The sequence below is a fragment of the Microcaecilia unicolor genome, chromosome 4 (genome assembly GCF_901765095.1).
Source record: "Microcaecilia unicolor chromosome 4, aMicUni1.1, whole genome shotgun sequence".
Classification (NCBI taxonomy): Eukaryota; Metazoa; Chordata; class Amphibia; order Gymnophiona; family Siphonopidae; genus Microcaecilia; species Microcaecilia unicolor.
This window is the reverse complement of record NC_044034.1, coordinates 94100725-94112840: the sequence shown is the minus strand read 5'-3', so window position 1 is coordinate 94112840 and position 12116 is coordinate 94100725. Positions and strand designations below refer to the sequence as shown.

Genomic DNA, 12116 nt, shown 5'->3' with positions numbered 1-12116 from the left:
TGAAGTGGGAATCGAACTCAGTTCCTCAGTTCCCCAGGACCAGAGTCCACCACCCTAACCACTAGGCCACTCCTCCACTCAAAGTCAGCTTGTTCTGTTAAATAGTAAATAGTAGTAATACTAGATCTGAAATGAAGCAAAGAAACATTTCCATCTCTGGGTTCCTCTGGATTTTGACATCACCAGAATCCTTTTAAACGTTTGCATGGACAGAAAATAATGAATCTGTCTTACTAGATGTAACTGAGCTTAATGCTTGCTTTGCCAATAAGCACCCCCTCCCCCCAAAAAATAAACCCTCCCCCCCCCCAAAAAAAAAAACTACACTACACTTCTGATTTTACCAACGGGGAATCAATGTGGTCTTGGAAGAGCAGAGCTGAACCAAATTCCACAAATGTTTACTTTAATACCTTATGTACTGCCCTTCAAACTCTTCTGTATAAGCTGAAAACACATTTTGAAACTGGTTGTGCAACGCAAAGTGATATTCCAGGCTGTGAAACACACAGGAATAAGACCCATTGTACTTCCAGCCCTCGCCCATCTTCCGGCAAGATGAAGCCTGAAGGCTAAGCACTGGTCACAGCTTTCATATGTTTTGTAAATGGAGGAGTATTCAGGAATTTTACTGGTGAAGCTGTCTCACCATTTCCCTTCATCACTATCCACAAGCTGCTTCAGTCGCTCTTGACCTCTTAAAAAAAAAAAAACAACTGAAAAAAGGGGTATGTTGTCATAAGATTCTCCCTCAGGTCGCGTCTGCAGCTCTCTCTGCCCTGCTCTGCGCTGCCTCAGCTGTAAAGCGATTTGCTCGTCGGCCCTTCCTTCTGTGTCCCGCCCTGGCGGAAATAGGAAGTTACGTCAGAGGGCGGGACACAGTGAAGGAAGCGCTGACGCGCAAATCGCTTTACAGCTGCAGCAGCACAGAGCAGGGCAGAGAGAGCTGCAGACGCGACTCGAGGCGCTTCACCCGTTCACCGATTCTTTTTTTTTTTAAGGCTGGTCGCGAGGGTGTTGGCTGGGCGGTATGGCGGGGCAGCACCGCAGCGGCGCCCTTGAAGGCAGGTGCCCCCTGCGGTGCTTACCCTGCTTACTGTGTTGGCACGGCCTTGCCCACCCCCCCCCCCCCCAATAGACGCAGGCTAATGAGAGTGACTCAGAATGAGTTTAGCAAAGGGAAGTCTTGCCTCATTAGTTTTAAATTATTTGAAGATAAATATATGGATAAAATTGACCTGGTTGCTACAGTGCATTTAGATGTTTGGACAACATCTACTATAATAAAACTCACCCTCAACGTTCTGAAGACAACATTCTGAAGTCACTCAGTCACTCCTTGAAGGGTTCGTCAGTTCATGGTGGTGAAGCAACAACACTGACCATGTCTCTCTGCCCCGCCCTCGCATGACGGACCAATCAGAAAAAACACCCTCAACGTTCTGAAACACAAAGAACCATCACAAAACCGTTACCAGGCAACGCTAGGTGACGTAAGACGGACCTAACAGAGGAAACTACGTGGCAATAAGGGAGGAGCATTCACCAGCAGAACGGCTCATTATCTGTGCAGCACGGAGAGCACAGAACCACCGCTTGAACGAGAGAAGAATATTCCTGCTGTGGGTATGTGCAAAAATAGACCGGGGGGGGGGGGGGGGGGGAATTTTAAAATGCCTAATGCCGGTACTGAAGAGTGCCGGAGGGCCTATAGCACAGACTATATTTGGGTTCGCTTGACGTGGAGTCGGTTGAGCCGGAGAACAGCGTGCCCCTCACCATCTGGGACGTGGGCAAACAGGACAAGCTGCGGCCCAGCTGGAAGGATTACCCGCGACCCAGCCAGCAGCAAACAGCAACCAAGGAAGAGGGAGGAGTAGAGAAACACGCGGAGCATGTTTCCCTACTCCTTCCCTGCCTAGGAATCGCAGGAGACGGGCTGCCAAACTAACGAAATAACCGCACACCGACGCACCACCTCCATCATTCGAAAAGCAAACTAATAATACAAAACAAACAAAGAATACCCGGTTTCACACGCGGCTGCAGGTAACTCCCCACCCCCTTCCTCTTCCCCTTTTGCCGAAGCGGCCAAGGACGTGCCCAACCATCCCCGAGACCGTGCTACTCTCCCTTCCGCCAACTTAAAACAACCATCCCCGTCCTCAGGCAAGCCGTCTCCCTCCTCCAGGATGCCCAGAACCCCAGCCCAACGGAAAAAGATGGCGCTGCTTCCCACAGCACATTTCTCTTCCAGCGTTCTCCTACAGCAGGCCTGAAAGGGCTAAAAAATAACGACAGACCAAGAACATGCTCCTCTACCTTCCGCCCATCTAAAAACAACACTGCTGCTTCAGCACAACACAACCCCCCCCCCCCCCCCGGAAAAAACAATCCACCACTCAGCAAAGGCTGACCCCCCCCTACAACCACATTTACATTTCACCAACAGAAAGACACCCCTCCACAAACCTCTTTGACAGACAAAACCACACACATACAACAGAAACACACCCTCAAAGCCACACACCAATCCATCTCACTTTGCCAGCACAGCACATCCCCCAAATCCCCTTGCAAAAAAACAAAACAAAAAAAAAAGACACACATCAACAACCTGCACACATACCCCACCCTCACACACTCACACACACAAAATAACTCTGTGACACATATACACACACAAAAAAAAGCCACATGCTAGCGCCCGTTTCATTGGTTTCGGAAATGGGCCTTTTTTACTAGTCTATTATAAGAGACTCCTTGGGAAATTAAAAACAAAATACACGAGACAGGAGACAATATCTTACTGTAGACTGATTAAACGATAGGAAAACAGAAGAGGACTAAATGGTCAATTTTCCAAATAAAATATGATCAGTAGTGGAAGTCTCCCAAGGATCTGTAATGGGACCTGTACTGTTTAGCATTCATAAATGATCCTGAAAATGGACCAACATGAGAGATGTTCACATTTGCAGATGGCACAGTTTAAAGTTGTTAAAACAGCAGAAGATTGTGGAGTTGCAGAAGGAATTTGTGAAACTAGAAAACCGAGGAGATTATTATCAATGAGGGCAACCGTTTAAGATGTGTTTTGCCACTACCGTGCTATTTTAGCACAGGTCCCATTTATGCAACGAGACCTAGTTACTAGTATCTGGTGTTAACAATAAAATAACTCCTTAACGGTAGCCCACATTTAAACCCCACCCCCTTTGTGTATCTAACTGTTAGACAAAATTTAATTTGCACAAGAACAGAATGTTGCACATAGGGTAAAATATTGCCAACTACTTGTACATGATACTGGATCCTATAATAAGAGTAATCGCACATGAAAAAAATCTTTGGCTACCAAAAATGCAAATAGAATGTTAAGGGTTGATTTGAAAGGAATGGGAAGCAAAACTGAGAATACAATTAAGCTTCTGTATAAGTCCATGGTCTGACTGCATCTTGAGTATTGTGTGCATTTCTGGCCATCTCATCTCAGAAGGGGTATTGTGGAAGTAGAATAGGTTTCTGATAAGGGTAGCAAAAATGATAGGAGATGGCACGTTTTCCTTATGAAAAGTCTAAACAGGTTAAAGCTCTTCAGCTTGGAAAAGAGATGACTGAGAAGAGCTATGAAAAGTAAGTCATGTCTGGGGTGGAATGGTTACCTTTCCAACACTAGACCAAGAGAACGCTCCCAGAAACTAACAAACAAATTGAAAATAAATTGTAGAAAGTATTTCTTTTAACTTAGTGCACAATTAAGTTGTGAATCTGTTGGCAGAGGCCCTAGTCAAGGTGACTAGTGGGGCTCAAAAGAGGTTAGGAGAGTTTCCTGGAGGAAAAGTCCATAAAACAAATTATTTGCCAGGTGGAATTTGGGAATGCTATCAGTTGTACCTGGAAATGAGCTGTAAGAAATGGTTGTGCTTTTTGGTATCTGCCGGGTACTTTGTGACCCAGTGTGTAAGAGACAAGATGCTGGGCTCAATGGCCTTTGTCTGACTCCGCGTGGTTTATCTTCTGAAGTAGTTTGGGGTGTATCTTTAAAACTTGTCTTCCATGAGATTTTGTGTTTCTGTTTATGTTTATAAAAGGCCTTTTTGTTTGTTCTAGGTGGAAAATCTCTCAAAACAATATGATGAACTTTACCTTAAAAACCGAGATTTGGATGCTAGGTTGTTTCTGAGCCAGGATGAAACACTGCAGCAGAGAGACTGGTAACAGATTTTCCAAACTGTTTTCCTCATTTTATGTGTCTCCCATTTGGGAACCTCTGGGTGTGATCTTTTGTTTTCTCAGTGTTTTCTTGTGCCATCTCTCTCCCCAAGATTTGCAGTGAGTGCTTGAGTGCTTTACTGGGCTGACTTGTCGGGGGTTGATCCTAGCACTTTTACTACTTTTGTAAAATGCTTTCATATTCCAGAATTTTTCTGTAGGCATGTTTAATGCTTTATACTCCAGCACAGTATGCATTCTAGGCACCTGGGCATGCTTTTTATAAATATTTTCTTTAGGAGATGGACCTTGATGGCTAAATATAAAGCAGTTATTCAGATACAATAAATGATGTCGTCATGCTTTCAGGGCTACTTACAACCTTGTCCTCTTTCTGTTCTCTAGAACCATTTCTACTTTACATTTTTGTGTTGCTGTTAAAGAGAGTGCAGTACAGACATACATGACAGTCCCTGCTCTATTGAGCTTACATATTCGGCAAGAGACACAAAGACTTCATTTCATTGTTAAATTAAACATGGTTGAAATCAACAAGACTGTAATCAGGAAGAACCAGGGTTTCATACTTGAAAGCATTTTCAAAAAGGTGTGTTTTTAGACTGACAACAATATGGCCAGAGAGAGACATGACACACTTTCCCCATCTAAAATTAAAGAAAATTTATAGGAAGTCTAACTGCTTTGAGCACACTGAAAGATCAGGTATAACAGACTTGGTTTTTTAAAAATGATTTTCAGTCTGTTTTAAATTAGTATTATTTGTCAAGACACTACAGCAAGCCCATTCTTGCGCATTGGATGAAACAGCCAGGATTGCCACTGATGAGCAGTACCATCCCTAGTAAACCTGTGCATATTTCAACATGTGATGGTGTATCTCTGTAAGAACCATCTACAACAACTGTGCCACATGAAATAGTGCCTTTTGGAACAATCCCATATTATTCCCTGCCTAACCTTATTTTACTTCCTGTGGTTTAGAATAGGAACTTCAATCACTTAAAGTGCATATTCATAAGTTGCTCAGAAAATTTATTTGGCTTTCTTTTGTGAAACAGGTCAGTACCATCCCCCAGGGATAGAATAAAAGTATCTCTTGCACGAGAACCAAGATAAATGGGCAAGATTGAATGTACATCTGGTAACCAAGATCTCTTGTGCTCTACATAAAAAGAACACTTTCTCACTTTAAATTGTACATCAAATATAATAGTTTTCTGATCTTATTACACACAATCTTTACTTAAATCCTATCATATCTATTCAATTATCTTTCAATACTTGTAAATTTTTTGATCATGTTGCATTCCCTCATAGGTAATTAGACTGGCTGCCAGACAAGTAACACATTCAATTCAAGATTCTCTGTTTCCTCTAAGGCAAAGGTAGTGCACACTGATAATTGGTTCTATTTTTTCTAATTGCCCATTCCCAATACTCTTAATCGGGCCCTCGGGTCAGTTGATTTCCATTGCGTTGTACTCCCTCCTCCCCCCCCCCCAACTTGGGCACACTATGAATCTACCCAACATCCGCATCTCTCTTTCTAGCCCCTAGGCTGTGGAACACTACATCCTACTATGCAAGAAGAATTGTCATTTAAGAAATTTAAGTCTGCACTCAAAACACGCTTCTTCGAGACTGCTTTTGGGGGCCCGCTACCCTGCTCAGATGTGTGAGGATGTGACATGCAAAGATCAGTTTCTGCTTTTCTTTTTGTATGTGTGTTTTTCTTTTGCTAATGTGAGTTTATATGTTTCCTATTTATAAGTGGTGATCCTTTCTTCACTAATTTTAGTCTATCTATGTGACCTGCTTGCCAGTTAAGGCGGTATAGGGGCAGACAGAGTGGTCTCTGGCCGCTGCTGGACACCCCCTAACCACCCCCGCTGATGCCTCCGCCATCCCAGTCCTACCTGAAGGGCCCTGGTGCTCTAGTGGCCTCTGTGGGGGAAAGCATGTTCTTTCCTGCCGACTGCGCTGCCACTATTCCCCTGCCCGTCGGCGGCGCCATGTTTTCAAAATGGCGGCTGAGACTTCCTATGGCACTCTCACGGGTCTCAACAGCAGATGCAAATTTCAAAAACTGACATATTTAAATCACTATACTATAGGTTAACAAATACAAATAAAACAAAAAATGGAAAATATGATGATACCATTTTATTGGACTAAATACGTTTTTCAGTTAGCTTTCAGTTAGCTTTCAGAGGCCAAAACCTCTTTCTTCAGGTCAGGACAGTATACTGCTGTTAAGGTGTTCTGTTCTGACATGAGAAAGGAGAGTTGGGTGTCCAAACATTAGTCAAAAATGTATTAAAATTAGTCCAATAAATATATCGCCTTATTTCTATTTTCTGTATTTATTAACACAGTTACCACACTACTTTGTCCTAAACTAAAAATAAAATTCATTTTTTTCTACCTTTGTTGTCTGGCCGTTTACTTTTTCTAATTGTGTTGGTCCCAGTCTCTTGTTTCTTCTTTCCTGGATCTCTTCTTAACTCTCGTCAGCGTCTGCCCCTCTGTCTCCCCCCCCCTTTCCATCCAGCATCTGCTCCCTCTCTCACCCCTTTCCATCTAGCGTCTGCCCCTCTCAGTCCAATAAAGATATCACCTTATTTCCAGTTTCTGTATTTATTAACACAGCTACCACACTACTTTGTCCTAAACTAAAAATAAAATTTATTTTTTTCTACCTTTGTTGTCTGGCCGTTTACTTTTTCTAATTGTATTGGTCCCAGTCTCTTGTTTCTTCTTTCCTGGATCTCTTCTTAACTCTTGTCAGCGTCTGCCCCCTCTCTCGCCCCTTTCCATCCAGCGTCTGCCCCCTCTCTCGCCCCTTTTCCATCCAGCATCTGCCCATTCTCTCTTGCCCCTTTTCCAGCCAGCGTCTGCCCCTTCTCTCTCGCCCCTTTTCCAGCCAGCGTCTGCCCCTTCTCTCTCCTCTCTTCCATCCAGAGACTCTCCTCTTTTTCTCCCTTCTCCACCCAGCACCTGGCCCCTCTTTCTCCCCAGTTCCATCCACTCAGGCCCGTCTCTCTCCCCAGTTCCATCCAGCATTTGCATCCTTTCTCCCCCTTCCATCCAGCATCTGTCCCTTCTCTCCCCCTCATCCAGTTCCTGTCCCTCCTCTTCCTCTTTCCATCTGGCATCTGTCCCCTCCCCCTTCTCATCCATTATCTATCCCCCTCCCTCTCCATTCAGCATCTGTTCCTACTTCCCCTCCATTCTCCATCTAGCATCTGTCCCCCCTCCACCCAGTGTCTGTCTTTTTTTTTTTTCAGCCCCACTAACACCCAACCCATCTCCCCCCCCCCCCCCCACCGGACACTGCCACTGGCGCACCAGCCTCTCCCCACTCCCACCCAGTACCCCCCTGCCAAGGCCACCACCACCACTGCTGCTGCTGTTTCATTAGTGGCGGTAAAAACAGTGAAAAAGATTACGGGGCCACACTGTTCCTACTCACGGCTGACTGGCTGTGCCCCGGAACAGGAAATCATGTCAGAGGAAGGTGGGAACGGCAGCCATGAGCAGGAACAGTGCACCCCTTGACCTTTTTTTTTTCTGTTTTTGCCACGAACTGCTGAAACAGCAGCAGCAGCGATGGCTGCGACAGGGGGGGTATTGGGTGGGAGTGGGGAGAGTGGCGGGTATCTGGGCAGAGCCTCTGGTCCCCCGGGTACTGCCTGGTTGCCCAAATGGTCAGTCCGTCCCTGTAGCAAGTTCTCTAATAAACATAAACTTTGAATATCTGCGTCTGCCAGTAACTCAGGGAAATCTAGCTACTTGGATAGTTGGGTTACCAACTGCAGAGGAGAGAGAGGAAGAGAAACATTTCCTAGTACTCTAAAAGGCAAATTATAATTTCATTCTCCACATCTTGACAAAAGCATTGTATCCAGACACATGACCACCAAATACAGATATATTCTCTCTTCCCTACATTCTTCAGCAATATAATTGAATTGTAAAGCAGTTTAAGGTGTACCAGGTGCAGGTCGATGACAGTAGTATTGGGAGTCAGGCTCCTTCCACGAACACTTGGCTGGCAGAGTCTGTACTCCAGTATCTCCTCCTCCCCACGCAGAGTCTCTTTTGATTTATGTTAAGAGGCAGTACAGATATGGAGTTTTGTGATAGTTGAAGGGCTATATTTGTATCCACCGACTCCATTTTCTCCTTTTATATATATATAGTTATTTTGTAGGGCAAAGTTCACATCTTCCAACTTCACTCAGTTAAATAAAGTGATCTCTGTCTTCCAATTAACCCACCTTTGGGACTATAAATCTTTTCACTGATTGTCCCAAGCACTATTTGTTTCAACTGTGTATCTGTCTTGATGACAGAATAAATTCGACAGAGGAGACTGTTCCTCATTTGTATCTGTACAGTCAGGACCAACCCAAGGGTATCTGAAACCATAGCGGAACTTTCAGCCATATGACCCCCCTCACTCCAGGGTGGCTCGAGTCTCTCTTCTCCATCCTCCCCCCCCCCCAATGGCCAGCAACCCCCTTTCTTCTCTCTACCTTCCCCCACCCCCCAGGTGGCCAGCATGTCCCTGCTCCTTTTGGGTCCTGCATATCTAATCCCTGCTGCTGATGTTGTACTTCTTCCCGGCAGCTGTTGAGGTACTCGGCGCCAGCACAGGACTTTTCAGTAGAGGCCACACTCAAGTGCTGATGCATCTCAACTCCCCCCCCCCCCCAACAGGAAATGCACCAGGGATGGTGGGATGTGACACCATTTGAGGGTGAGCCTCTATTGAAAGGTCCTGTGCTGGTGCGAAGTACTATTTCAATGTCTGGTTAGGGTGATAGGGCAAGGGGAGATGATACCATTGTAATGCCGTGCCACCCTAGATTGTTGCTTAGTTTGCCTAGTGGCAGGGCCAACCCTGTGTACAGTGTTTACTACATCTTGTAGGACAGTATAAATGCTTATTGGTGGTGTAGCAGCTATGTTTATGAGATTATCCTTGTGTAAGGTATGTCAGCATGTACAGTTAAGGTATTATAAATTGGGCCAATTATTCCCTTACATCCCTGTCATATTAATTACTGGATTATAAATTTATCTTGTCCACAATATGTCTTGTTGAAAACATGTTTTAGACTTTTTGTGCAGTATCACTTACTTTAGACAGTATCTGGCTGGTATAAACTATGAGGCTAATCAAGGAACACTTCTGGATTGTGAAAGAATTGTAATACTTCTGAATTGTGAAAGAATTGTTTATATATTTCTTGTTTCCCCCCATAGAGAAGAATGTATTTGCTACAGCAAGATAGCTATTTTGTTTCTGTTGCATTAAATCAGTCTGCATTTTGTCCCATTCAGCAGTTTTGAACTGGAAAGGACACCTCAGAAAACTGACGATGAAGAAGTAAACGTGATTCCTCCAGAGACTCCGGTGAGGTGAGCTGCACTGTTACAGTTAGAAATGAATGAATGCATGGTTCCCTTTTACTTAGAATAAAGGAAAGGTGTAGGAAGAAGGAGTTTTTTTGTGTATTTAAAAAACTCCTAGACTGCCTTCCTGACAAAAATAAGATACCCAAAGTGGTTTTCAGAAACAGAATCCTAAAACAAAAAAAATAACAAAATTGAAGGGTTTATTTCCAAAAGCTTCTAAGTCCAATGGACTTAGCATGTTTTGAATATAAGCCCTTCAATTATAAATCATTATAAATCATAAAAAATACAGTTGCATGAAATATTGGTAGCTGTAAACTAGCACTTCCTCCACCCATGTGTTTAAAGTGTAATGCAGTCGGTAAGCATTCTTATTGTAGTCTTCTGAAATTGTAATTTTGATTTTATGACATAAAATCAAGTTTCCTGTAGGTACTACATTGTCTGTAACCTAATGTCCAAAGAGGAGAAGTAGTTTTACAATCCTTTTTAAGTTTTTATGTGCAAAATATTACATAGATCAGGTTAACTCCTTTCTAGAAATAAATCGGAGGAATTCAAAGCTCTTTGTACCCATACCCCTAAAAGATACAATAAATTATATCCGGCACATGACCCTCCACGTAGTGATTTTAAGTTCTCTTCCTCACATCCTCCAGCAGCAATATAATTACAATTGTGGTATAATCCTTGGGACATAGATAGAAATACCAGTCGCATATTTCTGCATCAATCTCAAACAATTTGAGTGTTATACACAGGGCAAAAACATCGTAGCACATGTGTATCAATGCCAAACATGCCTGTAAACATGTAAGTTCAATATGCATGTAGTAATAAATTCAGCAAAATAACATCTTTGTATATGTTAGAGAGAGTCCAGACGTGCTTCCAAAACCACCAGTTATTTTTCTCCCTATCTCAGACTTCATATATATTTTTCCACACAAAATCGGTGTTTTTCAGTACGAATTTTTAGAGGTATCGCTTCATGTGAGCTTTCTTCGAATATAAAGCTGCCTGTCTCTGTGCGGTTATTTATTGCTGTGTTAAATAACTTTAACTTTCATATTTTCTCTCCCAAGATTCTTTATCTAGCAACATTGTTAACCTTTTGAGAACGACTAAACTTTGGTATATGAAATGTGATTGCAGTATCCTACTATATAAATGAAGAGTGACTGACGTGCCGCGCACGCATGAGCGGCACGTCACACATCTCTTCCGACGTGCCGCGCATCCTGGGTGGGGACTCGGCCATCGCACCGACTACCCTCTCCTGACAGCCTGTAGTCGTTCATTGGTTTTCGCCGAATGAGCGGAGAACTTTGCGAACAGGACAGGCGGCGTGGGGGTGAAAGCCAAACTAATCTTCCCCTACCTTTCCCGAAACAGCGTGGTCAGATGGGGTCGCATTTTTCGAAAAATGAAAGGTAGGGATATTGAAGCTCAGCATTAAGGAGCACGCTACAGTCCTTGAACATTCCTCTCATGTGTAACTCTGAAGGAGGCCGTTGGTCCAAAAGAGAGGAGCTGGAACAGTAGATCAGCCATGGAATAAGTCCAGAAACAAAGGAAAATCACAGTGTATCTCTTCAGCATGGGCTCTCTGCTCTCCAGTTTGTCTGGGCATATGCACAAGTGTTATGCTTACCACACAACTTCTGTGCACATGCACCAGACATGTTCCTCCTCCTTACACAGCGTGCATATGATTTGCATAGCATTAGAGCTGTGCATTGGGGAGCTGTTTGAGCACTGTTCGCTACAGTGCGAAAGCTCTGAGAATCAGTCCCTAAGAAAGCCAACAGACACTTTCTCTGCTCAGTGACTCTCCCCTGCCCCCTTAGAGACTCCAGTGATACAGGAACTCATAGGCGGTCGGTGGCCCAGCTGTTTGGGGAGGCTAAAGGGGCGGGGTCAGGGGTGGGGCTTACATCCATAATTATCTGACAACACAAAAAAAAAGTAAAATAGTAACAAGTAATACCTTTTATTAAATTTAGATATTAGATATGTATCATATGTCAAAGAATAAAGTGGTTGCTCAAACTGTCTGAGAGCTTGATGGCTGAACCAGTATAGTTGGAAGGAAAGTGCATTCCTACAGAATAGGCAGCCAGAACGTTTGGCTGACAAAAGCACCAGTGCTAAGGTCCAATTTCCAGAGAGCAGAGATACCAAGGGTGTCCCATCCAAAATGTGATAGTAAGATTCAAGGTTAGCAAGTGAAAGTTGAGCTACTACTGAGAATGCTATGAGCTAAATCAAGTCCAAATTCTAATATTAGGCATATTGAAAAGTATTACAAAACCTTAAAAAGTCACTCAGGACCTATAAAGAAATTGACTGAAACATAAGGATAGCCATACTGAGTCAGACTCACAGATTTAAATTTCAGAAACTGACACATTCCATTCACTAAATTAAAAAATGAATAAATATTTGAAACAAAA

At 43.5% G+C, this 12116-nt stretch overlaps 1 protein-coding gene across 3 annotated transcripts in view; it reads left to right on the top strand.

The window, feature by feature from the left end:
* Nucleotides 1–12116, top strand: part of RB1 (RB transcriptional corepressor 1) — a 462098-nt gene that overhangs the window by 151198 nt on the left and 298784 nt on the right. For 2 of the 3 annotated variants that reach the window (XM_030200484.1, XM_030200482.1), the window contains 2 exons: nucleotides 4114–4217; nucleotides 9586–9663. In XM_030200484.1, the coding sequence (XP_030056344.1) occupies nucleotides 4114–4217; nucleotides 9586–9663 (182 nt within the window). The remainder of the gene's footprint in view (nucleotides 1–4113; nucleotides 4218–9585; nucleotides 9664–12116) is intronic. The other variant, XM_030200483.1, reaches the window with a different exon arrangement.